The sequence below is a fragment of the Pseudopipra pipra genome, chromosome 2 (genome assembly GCF_036250125.1).
Source record: "Pseudopipra pipra isolate bDixPip1 chromosome 2, bDixPip1.hap1, whole genome shotgun sequence".
NCBI lineage: Eukaryota > Metazoa > Chordata > Aves > Passeriformes > Pipridae > Pseudopipra > Pseudopipra pipra.
This window is the reverse complement of record NC_087550.1, coordinates 49,773,783-49,798,905: the sequence shown is the minus strand read 5'-3', so window position 1 is coordinate 49,798,905 and position 25,123 is coordinate 49,773,783. Positions and strand designations below refer to the sequence as shown.

The window sequence follows — 25,123 nt, the reverse complement described above, 5'->3', positions numbered from 1 at the left end:
AAACAGACAACCAATAGACAACCAACCACTGTTTTCAGTCTACTCACATTTACATTTGAACTACAGCACTTGTACCAAAAAGCAACTTCTACTCTCTTACCACTAACTGCTGCATGTTGTTTCAGATATTCTCTTCTGACATTTATGTTCTTCACAAGGCACTGCCTGGCGTGAGCTCTTCTCTCTTTCACAGGATCTTTTGCACACAGTGCACAAATAGCCATATATTCTAGTGGCAGCCGTAGTCTAGAAAGGCCTTTGTGAAGTTTCTGAGCAAATATTTGTCTCACTTGGTAACATTCATCCTATTAAAAAACCCCAAAACAATAAAACAGTCAAAACTAGAAAAGGTAACAGTAAACTGTTCTAAAAGCAATACAGACTGTGAAATAAAACATGGAAGCCCAGGTAAATATGAAAAAAAGCAATTTCAGACCTTGTAGTCACAGAAACATAGGAAATTCAAGGATTTTTTTTAATGTCAATTCAGAGTAATTTAATTGAATTCATCAGTTGAAGCTTCCCTTAAAAATCAGAAGAAGAATTAAGGTTCAGGAATTGTACAGGAAGATATCACAGTCAGGACCCAAGGTCTAGTTTAGCATAGTACTAAGGCATGGAGTTAATGAAATTGTTTACAATAGGACCATTTGCTTTGTGAAGCCAAAGTCAAAGATCCACACAGAAACATTTTAGTTACCAGTAAGCACCACCATGCCAATTTTATTGCTATGATTTCACATATTTTCATCAAGGCATTAATACTAAAATCTGAATAAAATTCAACAGAATTACCAGACAGGGTGAAACACTGAAGAGAGTACCAAGCATTTCCATTATTCTGTGGACACTTATCAACTACGATTGACCATGGAAGAGAATAAACCATGTCTAACGGCTGCCAAACAACACAAAGTAAAATAATATGGAGGCAGCAACCGTATTTCTACAGTTTACTAAGCAACATATTTCCAGAAAAGACATGAACTTTAAAATTTTTTTGTATTAAGAAAACCTACATACATCACTTAATACACCACAAACCATTTAGTAACACAGGACATGGAAGCTTAACAGAAGCACATGCAGAAAAGGGTTACAAGAAAACACAGAGAAAAGGTTAAGATAAACAAGGCCAAAAAAACAGCTTGGCACATTTAACCTTCCGGAAAGGGAGCAAGAGGAAAGATTTGTTTTCTCTAAACATGAAGAAAAAACATTAACAGGAATAAGCAGCTATTTCAGTCAAACGACAGTTTTGAAGTTCAGAAAGGACTGAAAAGGGTTTCCAGCTATCAGTCACCTGGAAGTGCAGAGCCAAAACCTAGCCACTGGTAACATTGACTCCGCTAAATTTGCGAATGGCATCAAAAGAGATCATGTTTCAGATAAAACAAGCCTTCCTCTTTCCCCACCAAAAATGAAATCCACAAGAAACTTCTTCAATCAAGTCTCATTTCCCTTTCTGCACTGCAAGCAATACTCCTCCCTGTATGGACTGAAACCCTGAAACACCTGCCGTAGCCAGAGCTGAAGCAACCCAAGCCCACAAACCCAAACCATGAGACCTACTCATGATGCATTGCCTCACAACAGCAAATCCACCCCCCAGCAGAAGGCTAAGATACAGCCTTATTTTCCTCCTCAGTAACATCATCTAATTCTAAAGCCTTTAGGAAGCTGAGAAGAAACCTATGCCTAGTTGGTGTATCAGCAAGGAAGCATGTCCTCTTTGTCTCAGGGGACAAGGAAGTTACAGTTCGATGTTACTGACGGTGTTGTCTGGCCAACTGAAATGATTATAATTTCTTTTTCTTTTAATATTGAAAATAACCTTAATTTCGGCTCAGTTATACTAGTTCACTGAGAAGAAGGGGGATAAAACTTATCCAACGTATGCTATTTTCAACAGCATACATGTAAACCCCATAAAATCAATCCAACTTTATATATCCACGTCTGAATTTAATGTCGATTCATCAGAATTTCACCATTTAAAAGCACTTTAAAAATATATATTTGCAAAGCATCATGTACCACTCAGACATAGCTCTGATTCTTTCATCAATTAAAATACTCTGAGTTAGCAAGGAAAACTGAAAATGTTTTGGGATCTTATTAAACAAATGAAACTTATGCAATCTAAAAGATTTCTTCATTCAATTTATTTCATTTTCAACAGCAAAGCTTATTAGATCTTAAATCTGGTCTTAAAGCCTGTTAAACACTGAAGTACTCTACGCTCAATTATTTTCTACTCTCTTTCAGTATGAAGCTCTGCTGACATCAAAATTTGTTCTGCAGACCAAGTAAGTCAACTGCTGGTAAGCTTACAACATTGGTCAAACACATCCAGAACTTATTTTAAAATGACTAGAATTACATGCATTTCATCACCACAAAATCCCTGTTTACCAGTGCCACTTTAATACAGCAATTAGTGACAACACAGAGTTATGTATTCTGCACTCTAATCATTACACATTACAAAATGGCAGTATCAGAGAAGAAAAAGTGCCAGTACAGCTACTCTGTGTCTGAGGATCTGAACTGAAAGTGACAAAGAAGACCTCAAGAACATCTAGAAAAGTTACTTGTAAGTATTTAAAATCCATTAAGAGTGGCAGTGAAAAGGAAAGGCATAATTCCTGTTTGACAGGAATTTCTAGTTTTCTAGAAAACAATTTAGCAAGTCACAAAAGGCAAAAAAAATATCAATAAATGAGGAGGAAAACACGACAGAACTAATACTACAGAAGAAAAGATTCTCCTGGCAATGATGTGAAGTCATATGGATATATCCAGAGGGAGGGTATTACAGAGAGCCAACATGGCTTTAAAAAGTACAAATTGTGCCTGACCAGTCTAGTAGCCTTTTACAATGAAGCGACTCCGTAAATGAGTAAGCGATGAGCAACTGATGTCATCTACCTGGATTTCTATAAATGCTTTGACACAGACTCACACAGCATTCTTATCTCTAAATTGGACAGATATGGCTTTCATAGATGGACTATAAGAAATTAGCTGGGTGGTCATGTCCACAGAATTGCAGTCAAAAAAAAAAAAAAAAAAATCAATGTCCAGATGGAGATCAGTAACAAGTGGTGCCCTCAGGGGTGAATACTGGGACCAGCATTATTCATCTTTATGAATTACACAGGTAGCAGGATTGAGTACATCCCTCAGCAAGACTGGATGACACAAAGCCAAGTGGTGCTGTTGATACACTGGAGGGCAGGAGGAGATGCCATCCAGAGGCATCTTTGGCAGGCTTGAGGAGTGGGCCCGTGGGAACCTCATGAGGCTCAACAAGTCCAAGTGTAAGGTCCTGCAGCTGAGTCAGGGCAATCCTCAGTGTCAACACAGGCTGGAAGATGAAGGGATTGACAACAGCCCTGCCAAGAGGGACTGGGGACACTGGTGGATGAAAAACTGGACATGAGCCAGCCACGTCTGCTCGCAGCCCAGAAAGCCAACTGTGTCCTGGGCTGCATCAAAAGGAGAGGGGGCCAGCAGGTTGAGGGAGGTGATTCTTGACATCTGCTCTGCTCTCATGGGACCCCCATCAGGAGCACTTCATTAGAAGGCAGACGTGGAGCTGGTTAGAGCAGAGCCAGAGGAAGGCCATGAAAATGGTCAGAGAGCTGGAACACCTCTCCTAGGAAGAAAGACTGAGAGAGTTAAGGTTGTTCAGCCTGGAGAAGAGAAGGCTCTGGGGAGACCTTGTTGCGACCTTTCAATGTATGATGGGGGCTTTTATAAGAAAGATGGAGAAAAACTGTTTACCTGGTCCTGCAGTAATGGGCCAAGGGGCAACAGCTTTAAACAGAGAGGTTAGGTTTAGATCAGACATAAGGAAGAGACTTTTTACAGTGAGGGTGGTAGGACAGTGGAACAGATTGCCCAGAGCAATTGAGGATGCCCCACTACTGGAGGTGTTCAGGGTCAGGCTGGACAGGGCTTTGAGCAACCTGGTCCAGTGAAAGATGTCCCTGAGCACAGCAGGGGAGTTGTAATGAGATAATCCTTAGGGGTTCCTTCCAATCCAAATATTCTATGATGCTATATAAAATGTGATACTAACTGGTTTATAAATGTTGATAACCCTCTTTTGTTCTTCTAATTTAAATCTCATCTCTCAAAATTCCCTTTTGGGAATTTAAGAGAAGTAAACACTAGACACAAAGATAGCAAAAGAAGGTGACAACACATTTGTTAGCTATATCCAGGAACAGTTAAGATTGTTATAGCTGGAAAATAAGAAGTGGAAAAAAGTGAGAGATAGTGATGAAATGGAGGGCAAAGAGCCTGCACCTAACATACTGAGAAGAGCATCAAAACAATGAAGCAAAATTCTGATAGAGGAGAACTACAAGGTTAACATTTGCAGTAAAGAAAGATTTGCCACAGGATGGAAATGACTGAAGAAATGAACAGATTTTGATCACCGGGAGCACAAGAAAACAGAACATACAAATACTACATTGGGAAGGCTAGTCTGGCATGACATTATCCAGCTAGAATATCCTTTCCAGAACAGAAATAGAGCTTATTTGTCATTACAGTAAGTGCCTATTTTCCTCTCTACTAATTTTGTTCTGAATTGTAAAAATATTTAAAACTCATTTTGAGACAAGACTAACATTTCTATTTGGTTTTGTAACAGGCAGACTGAAAAGTATCACTTTGCTTAAGGTATAAAGACCTTCAGTTATTACCACTGAATTCCTGCTGCATTTTTGCTAGATTTCATCTGCTTAAGTAGTTTTAAGTTTTGCTCCATTTCCTTGTTTTTCACAGCATTTGGGAACTAAGTAAGGGTTCCTTTCATAGGAACACAGAAGCTTAAAATTCATATAAACACAGCAAAAACAATACACAAGCCTAATACAGACTGTCTTACTCTGGTATAGGAATGATTTTTCTAGCCTAACTGTAACCAACTCCAATCAACTTAAGAAATTAAAAGAGATATTCTATATGAAATAAAACATATCCACACAGAAGCTATACTCTATTTTCTAACATTAAATACCAATTTAAAATCTTCTGATATTTAAATGCAGCTAAAGCTTTAGCCAGCCTCAGAAATTAAGGTCTAGAATGGAATATCATGATTACTGCAGATATCTTCCGGAAGTGATTCCTTTCAGAGTATGTCTTGACTTGTGTAAAGCCAGGAGAATATCACCAGTTACACAAGTAACACCAAGAGAAGTCCCTTCATGACCACTTGCTCTTGGCATATGAATCAATTTCTGTAGAATTTGCTACATCTACAGGACAGAAATACAGAGGATGTCTACATCTCTACTTAAAATATTAAAATTCTTTCTGTTACTAACTTCACAGTCAGAAGTTAAGGATGACAACTCCAGCATCTACTGAGGAATCTCTCAGTTTTTCTTCTAATATTTAAAGGATGCCAACTATCTTTAAAAAATCTCTGCATTCACATATATTCTACCCAAGTACTGACAGAAAGAGAAACCAAGGTCACTGCTGTCACCACAGTTCAACATAATTTACATAATCTTATTTCAACTTCTAATAATGTCATAATGCAGCTGGGGTATTACTTTAAATACATACTGAATTCCTTGGTTTATCAATACTCTAACATTTGACTACCATAAGTTAGTATTCCCCCACGGGGTAACCCAGTACTATAGACCTAATTCTCATTCAAAATGAGTTTTCAGGATTATGTAGTAGAAAAATAATTTCATGCCAAAGATGAACGTTTTGCATAAAACTAGATTCACAGAAATATACACAACATACAGAACAAACAACTATATACTCATACATTTGCTGAAAACCCACAACTCCCATCAAATTTCCTTACGTTTATGGCTAGTGCACACAGCTGGTATTGTTCTAAGGTGATGATTTCATGGTAACAAGGTTCTTGTGCCAACTTCACAATAGCATTTCCTGCAGCCAGCCTCAAGCGAGACATATCAGGTTTACTGAAAAACAAGCACATGGATTATGAGGGTTAATTTGTAAAAAAATTATGCAATTATTTGGCTTAATTAAATTTCAGTAAGTGTGCATTGCTGAAAAACAGGTACTTAAAAAGAAAGAAGTTTCCATGGACTTAGCTGCCCCCATACCAGCAAAAATAATTTCAACCCAAAAGTATTTTTCATGGCACCACATTTTACAGCCTATTACCACGCATCTATTACCTTGCCCTAACTTGGCAATAAAAATCTTCCCTGAAACTTCCTAAAAGTTCCACATAGGTATGAAACAGTTCTATTGGTGCATTGAACCAACAGAGTCCATATTGCCCCTCAGAGACCACATCTAGCAGTAAAACACTTCTGTTCAGCTTGCTGCTTTTATTTCAGCAGACGGTTCCTGCCAAAGTAGCCCATTTTTAGTCCCCAAAGTTGCCAAACTTTTTCTAGCTCAAAATCCATGCTGCAGGTCAACAGAAATTAAGATTAATTAGACATCATGGTAGATGACTAAGTGATTTTTTTTTTTAAGACAAGCAAAGTGTCTTTTGAATACAGCCACTGAAAACGTATATCAGATGTGTAGCAATTTTTCTACAGCACAGAACTATGAAGTTCCAAACTCCAATATTTTTTTAACAAACTTTCTCTTGGTACTGCTTAGTTTAAGGAAAATGCAGATAGCATTTCTAGAAAATCTTAATTTAGCTTCATATCTAATATCAGTACTTTCAGCAATTGCCAGTGTTCTCCCATCCTTAAATACTATTGTTTCATGCTTAGTATAGACTAAATTAAAATCCTTCTACAAAGACATGCAAGTTCAACCTAGCCAATTCAACCTAACCACAAAGAGAAAATTAGTATAATCTTGAATTTTATAAAACTGTTGACTTATAAAATTAAAAAGAAATACCTGGAAAGGACAGTTAATATATTATTTATTGGTAAAATTCAATATTAAAGAAATACAAGACTGGTGAATTTAACCTACATATGCTAACATCTCAAAGAAATCAGATGTTGATTTAAAAGCAATTCAACAAAGTCATCAATCCTATTACTTCAAGGCGTGAAGGATGAACAAGAGAAGGGATTTATTTATTTTCCAAGTAGGACCTTGCCTTTACCTGACACTCTACGCTAAACCATGCTTCGAAATTTAAAAAAAAACATTCTTTTACTCTGTCAATGAAAGGTACAGTTGCATAGATTTAAAGAGGCCTAGGGGCAGAGTCATTTTTAGGGCTGATGAGGACAATAACACCAAGATGATTACACCATGACTAAGGGCCTAAAAAACATCAAACATCTCCTGAGCCCTCCCACTTTCATTTAATTATCTTTAGCAAATTATACATTGTTTCAAAGACAAATGCAAGCCATGAACACAAAAACTGACTCATACAGAATGATCTCATATCAAGCACAATTTAAAAGATTATGTTCTGTACTGAACAGACAATTTTACTCTTTTTCCAAAGCCTACTCTAAATCAGAAGGACCAGTGTCATGTTTGCACAGCAGGGACACAGTAAGCATTGCCAGAAAGAAGATATTCTTACTGCATTCTCCAAGACTGAAGAATAAAGGTCAGGAAGTGTCAGCAAGTTCCATGCAGACCTAATAGACCTGAAACATCATCTCTCTGCTTCAGGTTTTGAGAGTACTTGTTAGTTAGGCAGTATAGCTCACAGAGAGACAATGGAGACCTGTCCTACCAGTTTGGAGCTTTCCCAAAAGTAATACTGGAAAATAATGAATACATGTCCTGTCACCAGGGCTCTTGCCTTATGCATTTTTCCCTAGTCTTCCTTGTGTCACTTAGAGAAGCTCTTCTGTTTGCCTTTGTCACTATTCAATCCCAGCTGGGATTTGGCTTTCCTGTGTCTCAGATGGTGTATCTGTATTTCCTCCAGGTTACCCATCTCTACTTCCACTTTCTCTATAACTCATACAACCATAGAATAGTTTGGGTTCGAAAGGACTGTTAAAGCTCATCTAGTCCAACTCCCTGCAATATCAAGTTACTTGGAGCCCTGTCCAACCTGACCTTGAATGTTTCCAGGGATGGGGCATCTACTACCTTCCTGGGCAACCTGTTCCAGTGTTTCACCACCTTCATCATAAAAAATTTCTTCCTTTCATCTATAGGCCTTCCTTTAAGTACTGAAAGGTCACAATAAGGTCTCCACAGACACTTCTCCAGGCTGAACAATTCCAATTCTCTCCACCTTTCCTTGTAGAACCACTCCACCTTCTGACCATTTTTGTGACCCTCCTCTGAACTGACTCCAACAAGTCCACGTCCGTCCTGTGCTGAGGACCCCAGAGCTGGATGCAGCACCTCGGATAGGGTCTCACCAGAGTGGGGTGAAGGGGCAGAATAGTATCTCTCGGCCTGCTGGCCACATTGCTTTTGATGCAGCCCAGGATACAACTGGCTTTCTGGTATGTGAGCACACATTGTTGGCTCATGTCCACCAGTGTCCCCAAGTACTACTCCACAGGACTACTCTCAATCCTCTTGTGTTCAAATTTTGCCAAGAGCTCCCTTCTCATCCAGGCAGCTCTGCTGAAATATTTGCCTGACCTTCTGCTTTGACCACTCTTGAGCAATGAAGGATTGTTTTTGAATATTAGTTAACTAGCTTTCTTGGGCCCTTCTTCCTTCTAGGACCTCATCCAATGGGACTCTACAAGCAGATTCTTGTAGAGACCCAAGATTTTTCTCCTGAAGTCCAGCACTCTGATCTTGCCTTTTGCCCTCCTTCTTGCTATCAAGATTTTAAACTCCATATAATATGGTCATTATAGCCAAGGCTGACTTCAATCTTCACACCCCCAACAACCTGCTTCTTGTGGCAAATTGTTAGATGCAGCAGAGAGATCCTCTCCATTGGGTCCTCTACTAGTTGTGTCAAAAAGCTGTCATCAGTGGTGTCCTGGATTGTTTATGCACAGCTGTGTTGCTCCTCCAGTGGATATTGGAGTGTTTGAAGTTCCCCATGAGGGACAAAGACTGCATACATGAAGTCATTTCTAGTTGTTTAAAGAAGGCTTCATTCCCTTCCTCTTCCTGGGAAGGGGCCCTCCAGCACACACCCATTATGACATCAGCCATACCAGTCTGCTCTACAGTCCTAACCCATAAGATCTCAGTTGGTTCATCATCCATCCCCAGGCAGAGCTCCAAGCTCTAGGGTTGAAGGGTTACTTCCAGAGCAACATCACATGTCACTGCAGCTATCTCCCTATCCTAAAAGGATCCCTAGCCCTCCATTAACTTGATTTAACAATGGAGAACTGACCACATCATTATATCAAGTTTCTACTACTGCTTCTGTGTACAAAAAGAGTAGGAAAACTAAATTTCTAAAACATGCACAGTAAGGAATCATCACTCCAAGCATGAAAGCATCCAGGACCTATCGAATTGATCTATTCACTAATTACTGGATAAGCCAACCATATGCTCCAAGTAGCCATGCTGGAAAGCCAAATTACTGCCACTCAACGGCCTAGCAATTGCCATGAATGGTGATATTACAGAATTTAAAACTATGAAACAATTACTTAGAGGACCTATAAGACAGATTACACAGTTGCTACAAAGATAGACAAATTCTCAGGTTTGCAAAGTTGCACACACAGCATGGGTTCTATCTGCATAATAACTGTATAATATTAAACTCTACCCAAAAATTAAAACCTTTTTACTCACACCAGTACAATCCATCCATGCCCTTAATGGTTTGTGTAGACATAAATTTTCAATGTTTTACAAGCAATAGTAGCTGACAACTTGTCACTTCTACCACAGAGTATTAAGAAGATACCCAGAGAAACATGTTGTCTGACAATCACCTAAAAGGTAAATTATTTATTGAGACTTAATCCTCTTTACACATTTCCCTCTTCCTTTCACTTGTAGAGGCCTCAACAGATTAGCCTGCCATCAGGCAGAAGCATCTTATATACTAGCTATTTCCAACTGGTTTACTACAATATGCAATTATTTTTATTAGAAATCCCACCTACTGGCCTTTGGCATACAAAGCCATTGGTACATCAGGAATAGCAAGCTGCATAAAAAATTAAAACCAATTTTCAGTGGGAAGGAGAAAGTTGCATAGTTTATTTTTGCAATACGCATAATGGTCTTTTGAAGAAATAAATAAAACAAAGAAGACAAAAACTAAAATAGAGCTGTAACACTAATGTCCAGTGTTACAAAAACTGAGACTCAGCAACCTTATGTAGGAATCCAGCCAAGCTTACCATTGGTTCTTATGAAATAAGATGTATAAGTTTTAAACAGTCTAACAGAATAGTTTAAGTACTACTTTGACCAAAATTCTCACCACACCGGCATCAGAGATATGAAAACATTACCATCTGTTACACACCTAATTTTCCCCTGCTCTGTTAAATCTCCATCACTGTGTAATATTGTTGTTAGCAACCTCAGAGTAGAAGTTCCTGACTTGCTGTGGTTGTTCTTCATTCCTAGCAACCACCGAACCATCATCTTGATGGCCTGAATCTGAAAAAAAAAAAAAAAATCATATCAAAAAGTCCAATCACACCATAAGCCACATTTTTTAAATAATCTTTATCTTAATTTAAACACATAGTATTTTCCCAAGCACTTTTTTGGTGCTACAAACACAAGCCTGTCAGGGTTGCAAAAACTCATTTAAATACCAGAAAGATAACTAGAAATACTCTCACTAGACAGCAATTTTTCACTGAAAGTCTCAAGCACATACTACAGCAAATAAAAATTATGCATTTAATTAAAGTTTGAACTGTTTTTTCAACTAAGCAATCACACATTTTGTCCTTTGAAAATATTATCTTAATTGAGCTTACATTCATTAAATGCTATGGAATAGGCAAAACAGTTTATACTAACTGATAAAATGTTACTGGATCAAAAGGCAGAACACATTTTCATCTTTCTATATTCCTACAAATCGCAGAATCTTCTGAGGTGGAAAGGACCCACAAGATTCATTGAGTCCAACTCTTAAAACACATGGCCAATATGGGGATCAAACCCATGACCTTGGCACTAAATTCCCATGCTTAAACAATCCCAATACATTCTCTATTTATCTACATAATATTTGAGTTTAAATTTAAGACAAGTAAATTAAAAAACAGACATTTCAACTGTTAGAGTATCAACCTGTCCTAAGATAACTCATTCTGGAAAAGAATATTTCTTCACAGCTATTTAAAGAAAAGCCTCAAAGCCTGTTACTTAGGATAACTTGTCTTTTGCCAATGGAAACATCAAGTGTTTTGAGGCAAGCTTCTGCCAGTATGCAGAATCCAGCAACTGACACACTGAATAATTTCACTAAAACACTGAATAATTTCACATTTCTTTAGTAAAAAATAAAACATGAATTTAGAGATTAAGTTTACTTAGTATTTGAATCCCTTTGTCCTTTCATTTTCCTCCTAATATGACAGCAGAGACAATAAAGAACATAAGGAACAGTATCCTCTTATGACAAAATGAAAACGCTCATCTAAATCACAAAGACATCCTTGGGGGGAAAAAAAAAGAAAAAACCAAACCCAAACAAACTAAAACACCAGACTTGGAAGATCAAAACACAAAACCCAAAAGTTTTAGAAAAAACATGACACTTTTTGTACATGGTATTTTCAACTTTTCCTCTTTAGTGGGAAAAGCGATTCTAGTAACTTTTATATAAACATTCACAGTATCACCAAATTAAATTCATCATCCAATCAATCTATTCAGATCTCAGCTCTAGGATTATCATCAAAATGGCTGTTTACTTTTTACATTTACTCCACCTAACTGGAGAACACCAGCAAGAGGTAGGATGCCTGTTACTCCTGATCTCAAAATGCAGATGGGGTGTGAGCAACAGAAATGACATTGTCTTGTCTTAGCTTTCAGAGGGTCTTCCACTAGAACAGTTATAAGTATCCACCAGAAGATTTTAATAGCAATAAAATCAATATAATAATTATAATATAACAATAATAGCAGCAGATCTTTTCACAGCTTACAAATTCAGTTTCTTCATGTCATAATCAGTACCTGTAACCATCAGTGCTTCCCATTTGTTGGGAGGACAGAAACATGCTAGCTCTATTTAGTCTTCAAATAAATGACGTATTTAGCCAGGGAACTTGAGTTTTCAGAGCCACAAATGCTGCATGTTTGTGCAGTAGTGAAAAATGAAACAAATCCCCACTTAAAGTGTAGTTAGTGAAATAGGATGAGAAACCTTATATTCCAGTGACATAGAAGAAAACAAGAAATATCCCTGCTAATACATAAATCTCAATCCACTGTGTGGTGCACACTACTCAGTACAGGTCACTGTTGAGAGAGATTACTGCTTTAGAACTCAAGTGCCAGGCATAGCAATTCAAGCCATAGTTAATGGCTTATGCCACAATCATTAATCCAAGCCATAGTTAATACTGTACTGAAACATTTCTCTGCAGACATCATTTCATTTAAGCTTTAGCATCCAAATCACTAAGGATAGCTTGTATCAGTCTAAATCTGTTAGGTTGAATGATTTTGTCTTCAGCAGTCATTCCTACTTTCATTCGGCAACTCCCTAGTTTTAAAATCCCCATTAGATATATAATTACGTTACAAAGGGAAAAAGAGGTTTTTAAAACCAGACGGAAGAAAAATGCACTGTCAGAGAGAAATCATTTATAAACTAATGGCATGGCCTGCAGCATTCATTAAATGTAGGCTTCTCAGTACTAATAAATGCTAATTAAATTTGCAAATCAATTTTCACAATAACCTGTTTTCACCTACAAATAAATGCTTAGCAGTTTTCAGTCTTGGCTTCAACTTCAAATTACCCTAAGAATTGCTATAGGCTAACTCCCTTCCAAATAGCCAAATGTATGAAAACTTTTATCAACATAAAAGGACATTCTAGACAGTTATTACAGCTTCAGAAATCATTAAAAAATGTTAAGTAAAACAATATTTACTACTTCAAGTTACATGTAGAATCACTGAAGTGAAATCATGTCTATTTTACACTAGCAGTTCATGAAATTAAAACAAACATACATTCTTTTAACAGTCTTTGGAGTGTAGTGTGCAACTATGGAATTGTACAAATATGAAAAATATCCTTGCTGTAGTCAGACAACTAAAAAGGTAATGAATTAACTCCAAAGAAAATCAAGCCTTTCCAGTAATGAGTTCTGTAACAAGCTGGAAACCAAAGTACTTACTAAACCAGCAGACAAGGACGTAGGCTATGAAGACTTTAACAATTTCAAGAGAGAAGGCAAAGAACTTTTTAAAACCATCAGAGCAACTTTATTCATAAGACATTAGAAACTAAATGACTGCTATAAAATACAGCATGCTACAAAAACATGTTTCTTATTCTAAAAACGTGAAAGCAAAAATCTATCCCTGTTCTGAAGGGCGTTCAAAAATCAAATACAGATACAGAATATACTTTCCACATCATAAGTCTATTTCTAATTCAGTGAAAAACTGACAGTATCTATTACAAAGTACAGAAAATGTAATAAGTTTATTCCAACAAGCTTGAGACGACATTTTTAAGTAAAAAATCAAAACAACCCCCCCACCATTTAAAGGTTTTTTTTCCTTAAATCTAGGTTTTCCTCTGATACAAATTGCACACAGATAAAAACAATGTAACACATTTATTCATTTGAGGAAGACAGACAAATTCAAACTCCATTTTTTCTTTATTCCAAAACAGCATTGAAAGTTTCTTGGTATATCATAAAAAGTCAAAAGAAAAAAGAAAGACTTTTAACTAAGTTTCTAGAGTATTTAACTCCCATGTTGAACAGGAGAGAAAAAAATAATTTTACTTTAAGTATGCCAGATATCATCACATTTAAGTGTTGCAAAACAAAACTAAGCCTATAAAAAGCCATACAAAAAATTTAATTAAGTGTATAGGAAAATTTATATCTACAATAATAATCAGAAAAGATGTCCTCAAAAGCAAATTTTTTTCTTCTGGCAATCAAAAATGTGTATTGTGATAAGATCCTTAATTTAAAAATATTTGTTTCTTTTCTACTTTTAGAAAGATAACAAGGAAACAATGAAAGCAGTTGACAACTTCAGGAATCCAGATAATTAACTGAATTTATTAAGTACTATACACACACTCATAGGAAAATATAGCAAGTGCTACTTACTTTAACAAGCGTTTCAGGAGACACTTCTTCATCTGGGACCCAAAGTTTTGTTGTCTTTTTTCCTGGAAGCTAAACCAAACGTTACACTTGTTAAACTACTGTTACTCTTCAATGAAACTTGCTGTAACCTCCTCTTTTCTGTTTGCTTATGAACACAATACAGCAGCACAACCTGGTCTGTATCTTATAGAAATAACCATTTCAGAAGTGAGATATTGTTCTTACTTCATTATTCAAGTATCAGCAAATTTAAGATTAATAAAGGGTTTTTTGTTGTTGTTGTTACCTGAAAACTATTGCTTTAGATTGTGATAGCTGTTGTTTTGAAAGTAACTTCCACTTTCCATATCCAGTAGATTGGAATTTCAAGCACATAGTTTGAGAGAGTAAATCCTTCCCTAAACAAGTGCTACCAATGCACAAGTTCGGTTTTTGACTTTATAGTTACTATCGAAACAAAAGTACTCAAATATTGAAATTCCCAGTCTTCCATTTAAACAGTGTATTTTCCTTTCAAATGTATTATACTTACTAAAAAATCAGAACTTTCTCACTCAAAATACGAAACTGAGAGAAGTTATAACAATTTTCCCATTTTTAACAAAAGAGAAGTCACGAGTGATCAAATGCTGTACTATACAGCTTGTCACTTTTGTAAGGTCTACCAAATCAGTAGTACTGCCCTTTCCCGTGCTGTGGATTTTCAGTGTAGTCAAACAGTACACATGGAAATGAAAAGACAACCATACACAAAAAGTAGAACCAGCACACCAAAAATTTTCCCAAGTACTTGTTGAGTATCATACTACAGGAGAACCAGAATCTTAATACAGGGTTTTTAAAATACTTACCCTATCATTCATTAGCAAATCTTTAACAATAAAAGTAGCAACCAAAGATTTCAAAGGGGCAGCAAACTGATCAGGTGCTAGCATGGCTATATGGCCAATAGTAACCAAAGGTGTAATGAGATGCTCAAAATTGCTTGGATCCAGACTTTTATGCAGTGGCTAGAACAAAGGCAAAAAATTCAGGTATTACTGATACAATCTGTGTCTTATTGAGGAGACGGGAATAACAGCTTTATACCAAGTTGTTCATGTCTATTTCTATTTCAAAAGTACAATTCTAAAAGAGCTATTGACTATTTAGATTTAAAGACACATTCACCAACACACAAAGTCTCCTACAAATCAAAAGAAACATCAAGATGACAGACAAAATATTTATCACATCTGGATAGTTCAAAAAGTGGCAGCTCAAGCAGGACCATTAGGAAACAATGGATTAAAAAGTCTATTTTTTTGTCAGATAACTATATCTCAAAATAGCAATTTCAGTAATGGACCGCAATTCAGCCTTCAAGATAAAAGCCTGATGGGCACTAATTAAAAAGAACATTTGCAGTTATACTATAAAATTTATTTAATTAGTCTCTACCATAATTCAGTTCTCCATAATTTCTGCAACCATTTAAATACTTTTGGCCATTCTCAACAAGAGTGAGTAGTGTACAGTTCCTCTTCCCACAAACAGTTCATGGTTCTAGCACATAGTCCAACACCTGGTTTTATTCTATCAACTGTTAAAATACATAACCCTAAACATGATGGATCATTAGATAGAAAAACATCCTCTGCTACCATTTTTCAGGCCAAAACCATGAGAACAAAAGGAAAGAGGAAAAACATTTTTTCTAAATTAACTACAACTTGTTACATGTAATAAATGTAACTACACATGTAATATAAAAGATCAATAAAAAGTAACTTAGTTATTTTAATTTTACCTCAAATATCTGTGCAAACTGTGTTTCCTTGCTGGAAAATATTGCATGGATGCAGTGAATAGCATACTTGGCTTGACGAGGGGGTCCCTTTTTAGCTTTATGATGCAACACGGGAAGCAAAGCACTACACAGAAGTGTAGCAAAATAAACAAACAAAGAGATAAATATCTTTTCACAAATCTTCCAAAATATCAAACTAGCAAAAAAAAAAAGTACAGATATACATATAAAGAGTACAACACCCCTGCAAAAGTGCTAATTCTTTTGGTTTGGGTAATTTCTTTTCTTAAAAAAAAAAAAAAGAAAAAAGTTTATATACATAGCTTGTAAGTAAAAAGCAGATAAAATATCATGTGGTAAAACAAGCATTTATATCTGCACAAGTTACTACATGTTCTTTTGGAAATATTCTTGCCTACACATTACTATTAAATTGTAAAGAATCTTTTTACACTGCCATATATATATATATATATATATACACTTCAGGAAAAAACAACTAATTCTGAAGGACAACAATATAAATTATAGCAGCATCACTGACATATCAGCTGTCACTACTTTGGATATATTCATTTCACTTCCATTCTTCAAAAAGCACTAGATTTTACAGTCATTCAAAATCTCTTTCCTGCTTTACCTGAAGAAATACTTTCTTCCACAGGAATGCAGGATAATGCTACAAGTAAAAGGAAGAGAACTTCCAAAATCCTATACAGTAAAGAACACTACTCAGAGGAAGATATACAACTTACGATCGTATGTGAGGAAAGTCTTCTTCAATTTTACTTCCTGTATTTTTGAAAATTTGTAATGCAGCTTCCGCCACTTTTTCATCATCCATTTTCAAGCAAGCAAGGAGAGATTCAAAAGTTTCAGCTGAATGAAATGAGATAGGGTGCGTAAACGACAGTACCTGCCAAAATATGATGAAAGTCATGTTAATTAAAGGTCCGCTTACATTAGGACATTTCATCAAGCATCATCTTCCACTGCCATACTGGAACATTTACAATGATCTGCCTGGTTTTGTCCCATGATGCACGATTCTCTTCTTCTGACTTCTTTTTTTTGGTACCACCTAAACTTCTCTGTCTTTATACACAATCTCATTAATTTATTTCTCCAGTCTCAATTTCTTCTATTATTGTGAACATGTACTTCTCAGTGGCTACATCTACATTAACAAGTATTGGGTTACAGCAAAAGTAGGTCTTTAAAGAAACACAATTGATGCTGAGGAAGCAATATCCATGTTTCAGGAGTTTTACTTCAGAGTATTTCTAGACTGACTAAATCCACTTTAGCCACTGCAACACAACATGAGCTTCTGAAGCTCATCTCATATTTTGTTCCTCTGAAAGGAATCCAGCTTGTGTGCTCCAAGACTTCATGCCTGTTTGCTAAGTACAGAAACTGATTGTGCTCTGAAGTGTAACTCCTACCTCTAAAATAGCAAAACAGACATACCCAGTAGGGTCTCTAGTCCCTCAAGCTTTCCAAAGCAGCTTAGCAGATCCTGTACCTCTCCTTCAGATTCTTGGACTTGATTGTTTTCAAGTATGACAGTCCTCCCATGTTAAAAAAAATGAAATAAAATAAAAAAATCCTCATTTGTTTCTCCCTGAAATTTTGCCTTCTCAAAGTGGCTGTTGATTATTAGCCTCTTTCCACATAATATTCTGACCCATGGCAGAGAAACGATCCTCAAAATCTAGGAACTTCTTCACACAGTTTTCTCTTTTACCCCAGTTACTTTCCTCCCCACTTCATCGCATGCCATTCTCTTTGCCAGACTCCCATATTTGTCCTTTCTAGATTATTGTCATGATGTATAGACAACTTTCTTCACTGCAGTCTTAAGTATGTCATGCCCGTTTATATGAGTATGTAACTACTGACTTGAAAGCCTTCATTCAAATATATAGTCCTTCACAACATGGTTCATTCTTACTCAGATCCATTGTTGTGTTACTGACTTTTTGCACTTTTATCTAAATGTGCACATCTGGCTAAAGAGCCACACACTCTCAGATTAATCTACTCAGTCCTTAGTTGATCTAAAATACTCTGAAAACTTCAGTATGGTAGTCCTTTAGATTTTCAGGCCTCTGAAGGCAACCCACAGCTGGACTGCTTAATGGGGTTTGCTATGTTAATTGAGTCAATTTATGAGGAACTCTGAGGAACCACAGTATTATACTGATATACAGGTATACTAGTACAAGAAGTAGTATAACTATCTTCACAAATAACTGAACTCACATTCTAATAATGAAAAGTCAGCTGCTGTTGTCTCCCACTTCTGACTTCCAGAAAAGCTTCTAAATTATTTACAAAATAATCTTACTTATGTGTCACATAAGATAAGCACAGAGAAAAAAAGCCAAACCAGTATTCTTGCATGGAGGAGTGCACTACATGTTTATTGCTAGAGAGGATGACTGGTAATTAAAAATTTATTTTAACAAAGTTCTTTTAGAAAGTTTCACATGCTCACTGACCACCAAGACTATACTTGCCTTTAGCAATTCAAGACCTGCTCTGATTGCCTGATCAGTAGGTACACCCTCATCTTCATCATCAGCCGTTCCATCTATGGATTTGTTTACTTGCTTGATAAGGGCACTGAAGAGGAAAACAAAATATGACCTTGTAGTTACTGGAATTCCACCATGTATCACTATTTTAATAAGTTTAAGATATAATCTTATTAAAAGAACTTATTTAAACAAATATGTTTTAAAAGAAATATGTCAACTACATACATATTCTGGTTGCCCTCATCTCATATCTAAATCAAAACTTATGAGCATTTAATTAAAAACATTTATCTACTGTGAATTAAGAACTATATAGAAATTACCCTGGAAGGATCACCAAAATAAGAGTTGGAGAATTACAAGCAACAAATTCAAGTTAGAATTATGGTGAGGTTATTACCTGCTACAGATTCTTAATAATTGATGGAAAACAACTGTTTACAATGTCTAGTCTCTAACCAAGAGGAAAAAAAAATAACCATTAAATAGTTGTGCTAAGAGCTGATGACAAATTTAAAAGACCTATCTCCTGCATATTTCCTCTTGACAGTAAAGCTTATCTCAAATACTGCTGTTAAATAATTTCAGCAATTATATTTTCCCCCTCCCATAACTTCACTGTCTTACTCTTCCTTAAAGTTTTGATGCCTCATCACCATAATCTACTTCCTCAGTTAAATTACTGTTTATGCCACTATGAGCTAATATTTTGGGTGGAATGCTTCAGCTGAATAGCCTGGACAGAAATTTCTTTTAAAACAAGTCAGCTAGCTGGTCACAAACCACATTTTATCCATCACCAACACATCCTTTTTAACTGATGGGTTGTCCCAGCTATGCTGAATGATAATTCATTTGTTTCTGTGGCTATATTCTGAACAAGGACACGAAATCCCCTATCAACATGAAACAGAAGAAAATACTGCAGGTCACCAAGCCTTAAACCACACCCAACCAATCCATTACTGCTTGCACTTAAAGAAAAAGCAAGAAACCCCGATTTCAGACCCTGTAATCTACAGCCCATAACACACACAAAAATACCTGATGGATTCAGTATCAATATGTACAGGAGCAATTCTCTCGAGAAGAAACTTTATCATTTCCAGGAAAGGATTTGTTGGTTGTTTTGGATTGCCCAACTTCTTCGTTATTTCTCTCTGAAAAAAAATTTCCATTAAATTTCTAATCAATTCTGTTCCAAAATTATTCACTTTTTCAAAGCAGTTCTTACCACACATCCTTCAGCCTGTTTGCAAGAACATGTAGGGCTAACAAGCATTTCTAACTGACTTCTTATTTTTTCATCATCTTCTAGAACTTGTGTGAATTTTTTCATGAAATCTTGAGCTTTCCCTGGATCAGGAAGGTTTCCTTTAAATAAGCAAAATAAATCACAATTTATTTTCATAAGTATCAGTATTGTAAATTACGCAAGTTTGGAATGTCATACCAAGAAATCTTCTATGTGTGCTTAAATTAGCCAAGAAAGGAAGGGGAAGGAAATCACCAAAACCAAACAAACCACACAAGAAAACAAGAAAAAATTGTAACAAACTAAAACAAACAAACAAAAACCCACCACAACAAACAAGCAAAAAGAAAAACCACAAAAAAATCACAAATCACAATATACCTCAAAATGTGCAGACATATCTATGAGGACACTAATTTCTATAAATTTCCCCTCAGTATTTGCTTTCCTTGCCCTTCACACTCATTTCTCAGCAAGTCTCCTTGTTCTTGTTAATAATGTTAACAGTTAAAGATTGACCTCAGAATGCAAAGCCTACACACCACAGCAAAATATATTCTGTATATAGATCACCTGATGTGACAAGTATGAAAAACATCAAAAGGGTATTTTTGCTAAATTACCTATTTACTAACCATAAGCCTTACAACAGCTTAAAACATTCAAAAAAAGAGCTTTTAAAATGCATGTCTTAAACTACATACTTATTTTATATTTAGATTTTATATTATAGGAAGAAAATTTATTGGCAAATGATCAGCACACTATTCAGTGTGCTTCATGTTTTTCCTACACTCAGTGTTAAGCAAAGCTGGCACAGAATGTGGGATAGGACTACAGGACAGTTAGTTCAAAACAAGCTCTACTGTGAATTTGTTTTGCTGTATTTTTTTAATGCAATCCAGAACTAAAAGTATCAGAAAAAATAAAAGCTGATCAAAAAAGATCTGGAACACAGTCAACAAAGCAGCAAGGTTCAGTTTTTCCTCCACCTTTTTTTTAAAAAACACAGTCTTACATAGTATCTTTTTTGTCGGAACAGTTGGCATTTTTTAAGAAAAGGTGGATTTATAAACAAAAATTTCAGGATTGCAAAGCAAGTTTTTTTTCTCCATACTGGTTTTAATGCTACTGGCATAGTGTGCTGGGGGGAACAATAAGTGTTGCTTTGGGGTTGGTGGATTTTTACTTTATTGATAGTTCGGTTTGCACAGTAGTTCTTCATTTTCCAAAGTGCCTACCCTGCTACTGACATCCAAAGTCTTTTGCATTCACTCAATGACATTTAGAATGTAACCAACACCTCAAAAGACAAGTAAGTTAGTACATAGTTTAGCAGTTAAGTCAACATTACATATATTCTAAAATAAATGCTAAAATAGACATTAACATCCTAGATCATCTAGATTTTGTCCACAACAGATGCAGCCAAAATGTTATGTGATAAGCTTCATGACTGACAACTTCTTACAGTAAGAAAGCAATTCTGCTTAGACTTGCCTTCATTCTTTAAAGCATATTGCTTACATCACATTTATCATTTGTTTTAACTTTTATCTGCTGCAAAACTTCTTTTTATAAGATTATAGCAAATGATTTTTGAAGCAAGAAAACAATATAATTCAACAGTAATTTTTAGATAGTGTAAGTACTTTTACTGACTTACTTGTTATAACCATCACTTTTGAGAATATAGCTTTACTGCTGGCATCTGTCTGCAAGTCACAAAAGAAAAATGGATTAAGTAAACATTTTACATTATTTATTTTCACTTGAAGACTGAGTGAGAAAGATTCCATATTGCATTATCAATAAGTCAGCACCCATTTTGCTAACACATCAGTGTGTTAGAAATCAAAACCACCCCTGCAAATTTAATGCTAGACAGTTACAGGAAGTAAAAGGTAGATCATACCTACAGTATCACTGTCTCACGTATACTTATGTAAAATATTTTTACCTTTCAATCTACTATATAACTTATGAACAGCTCAAATGGGTTATTTCTGTAACTGTTTTCCATCTAAAGCCTGAGTGTATAATGTCAAAAGAATGCTGTCATTTTATTTAACTTTTCTCCTTCAGCAATGGTATACAAGAGCTGCAATTTATGCTTTTGCTCTTCAGAAAAGTAAATTGTCTTAAAGGTAAGTTTCATGTCTATTCTGTCTCAGGTTAGGAAAATTATGATCAACAGTAATAAAAAGTTTCTTAACGTGTTTTCAGTCTCCTCAATAGTGCTTAGACCTGGGAGACTCTGAAGAGGAAAAATGAAGAACACCTGTAGAGTTTCACTAAATAGCAAAAAGGTTTTCAAAGATGAGAAAAACAGCAGACTAGGAAGTTCAAAGATTTATAATTACAGAACAATGTAGGTTGGCAGTGACAATAGTAGGTCACCTAGTTGAACTGCCTACTCAAGGTAGGGCCAACTCAGATCAGGTTTTGCTTCAGGCCTTATCTAGTTGCATTTTAAGTATTTACAAGGACGAAGATTTCACAATGTCTCTGGGCTACCTGTTCCCATATTTGACCACCTTTACTGAAACTCTTTTTTTCCTTACTACCCTAATCAAAGTTTCATTGTGACAACTTCTGTATGCTACTTCTATTCTTCTTTATCTCTGAGAGCTCTCACAAGGCCTACAACTGCCACAGGGACAATATCCATAGAAGAACAAATCAACAACTCAGCTATAATGATGGAGAAATTAGACTGAAGCAAAAAAGCTCATATGGTAACACCAAGCCATATTCTAAAAGGTTACTAGTTAATTTCGGTTTTGTTTCCTGAAAGAAAACAAAGTTTTCATAGCTCTGAATGGCTAATGGATATTTGTCTCAAGATTATTATGTGGACTGTATGCCCCTCCAGTTTATGGTTATGAAAATGCAGTCTTATCTTAAACACAATGATTTAATCATATTAACTATGAACTGGGGGGACCCCCAGAAAAGCCACACAAGGAGCACCACAAAAATAAAGAGTTATGGTTAAAATAGCTAGGCAACTGTTTTGGAAATAATGAGCACATTCTGGGCTAACGGACAGCTGCTGCCGTGACCCATGTATGAGGAAGTCAGGACTGCCCTGTACCAGTCAAAGTCACTTCCAGCCAGCAGTATAACCAACAAATCAACTCAATATACACCAAAATTTCAAACAGAGGAACCTATAGTGCCACTGAAAAAACAGAGGAGACACTGCAGAAAGTATGACTCTAAAGCGACAGTGGAGAAATCCATGCTGAAGCAGTGGGTAAGAAACAAGTAGCATTAAAAGGAAGTGGACCACAATGCCCTGACCCACATCCCCTGTGCTGCCACCACCTCAAAGGGACGGAGTATAGTGAGTGGCGAGGGGCCTGGAGATCGCAAAGTGGGAAGAGAGGTGCCTGAAGGGGAGTCAAAAGCTGTTTCTCTAAGTGTTTGTCTGCTTTTATTTCTCATTACCAAAATAAATAACTAAAAGTTTATGTTAATTGACAAATTCCCTGACTCAAAACTGTTTTGCTGCCTGCAGTGGCACCTCAGACTATCAGAAGCCCCCTAAATTCTCCCATGCAGTCTTGTTACTCAAGTGTAGAGAATTAGCATTTAAGAGCAAAAAGCAGGATAAAATCCAGATGGACAAATGCAAACATGTTAACAGCATACACGGTCTTGAACGCAATGCTTATGCTGCCATTTATCAAAACCTACACGTTTAATTCCATATCATATTTGGTATTTTACAATTGAGAAAGAACTTTCACCAGAACTCCCTGAAAACAAAAGGAAAAGTTGAAATTTCACTTTCAACTGAAATGCAGAAAATATTAAGAAACTAACTCAGGTATTAAATGCATAAAGGTATTTAAACTACACTAACGAATAAAAAAATAGTACATGAAAAGCATTTCAATACAATCACCAAAATACAATCAATTATTGTTGTACTAGCATTTACTGCACTTAGAATTTAATACATTACAGCAGGTTTTAAATACACTAAGTCAAAATTATGAATTTCACTGCAGTCTCTCTGTTGGCAATACATTAGCATTTCTAAGCAGATACATTAGATGATCCAACCACACAGTTGCCCACTCTTCTTGATTCGGGTAATTCTGGCAAATGGATAATTCATTAAATTCACCACGGTATGACTACAGATGTATATAGAAAATAAAAATCAAACACAGAGACACATAGAAATGTGAGCATGGCAACACTTTATATTATTTCTCTTAAAAAAGTACCAGATTAAACTTTTGGCATTAAGTTTTACTTATATTCCAAACCATATCAAGAATTTCATCTTATAATTCCTCTACCCCAAACATGAGTATGAACATAACGTAACTAAAGCAAATCTAAATTTACTTTATGAAAATACTCTAAATGCAAAATAATTTTTCATTTTTCCCTTCTAAGTAAATTTGTAAACAAAAAAATAAATTGTAGTCTGGTATCTCCAATACAATATTTAAAAAGTTTCCAAGAGGGAAGATAAAAAAGCAACCTGTTGGGACAAAAATACTCCAATTTCTTCAAAGTTACTAATCATACATAAGAAGTGAAGAGGATATAGGTACTTTTTCTTAATTACTTGATTTGGCAGTCAAAAATAATATGCTGGTTTTACCCTCTTTTAAGAGTCAGAACAGTCTTGGCAAGATGTAACTAAACACGGGAGAAAATATTTTAGTATTTAAAATGACTGGCAAAATAATTTAGAAATTTCTCTAACATACATTTTCCTCTTCAATTTTACTAACAAAACGTATACACATTTCCTACAGCAAGCATAGTCTAGTGGAGTATCAGTTAACTTTCACAATATTTTCTATCTGTTATTAAAAATAAGCTTGAGATAATAAAACAAATGGAATTAAAAACCAGTACATTAACTAAAACTGTATGTTCACCAGGGGATAAAGATAATTTGAACTCACTTTAGGTTGTTTTATTAGGTCAACTAAATCCTTTACTTGATGTCGTAGCAGATTTTGACATTTCCACATTTCATTCAGTGCTCTAAAAAAGTGTGAAAAAATTAAGAGTTGTCAAAATTGTCTATTCAATGAATAACACAACAGTCCAAAACAAGTCTTTACATTCTTTTCAACTTCAGACTCAGAACTTTACTTATCACCTGAACTTTCGCTGTTGTATGAACAAAGTCTACATTTCCTAGTAGGACAATATGGAAAATTTAGTTGGTCGTATTAAACTGGAATAAAGTGACATTTTGAAACAAGTTCTATTTCAGATGCTCAAATACACTGCCTTTAAAAGAAGCAGGAAGTAACTGATGCCCAGCCCATTAAGAACTCATTTGTCCAAGCCTGAAATCACTCTT

General features: G+C 35.7%; 1 protein-coding gene across 5 annotated transcripts in view; it reads right to left on the bottom strand.

Moving 5' to 3' along the window:
• The window catches only part of PDS5B (PDS5 cohesin associated factor B), a 101,976-nt gene that overhangs the window by 21,004 nt on the left and 55,849 nt on the right, over nt 1-25,123 (bottom strand). For all 5 annotated transcript variants that reach the window (XM_064645496.1, XM_064645498.1, XM_064645494.1 and 2 more), the window contains 12 exons: nt 24,717-24,798; nt 21,446-21,494; nt 19,759-19,898; nt 19,569-19,684; nt 18,504-18,609; nt 16,737-16,897; nt 15,982-16,105; nt 15,044-15,202; nt 14,193-14,261; nt 10,382-10,518; nt 5,852-5,975; nt 101-305 (listed from right to left, as the gene is read on the bottom strand). In XM_064645496.1, coding sequence (XP_064501566.1) covers nt 101-305; nt 5,852-5,975; nt 10,382-10,518; nt 14,193-14,261; nt 15,044-15,202; nt 15,982-16,105; nt 16,737-16,897; nt 18,504-18,609; nt 19,569-19,684; nt 19,759-19,898; nt 21,446-21,494; nt 24,717-24,798 — 1,472 coding nt within the window. The remainder of the gene's footprint in view (nt 1-100; nt 306-5,851; nt 5,976-10,381; nt 10,519-14,192; nt 14,262-15,043; nt 15,203-15,981; nt 16,106-16,736; nt 16,898-18,503; nt 18,610-19,568; nt 19,685-19,758; nt 19,899-21,445; nt 21,495-24,716; nt 24,799-25,123) is intronic.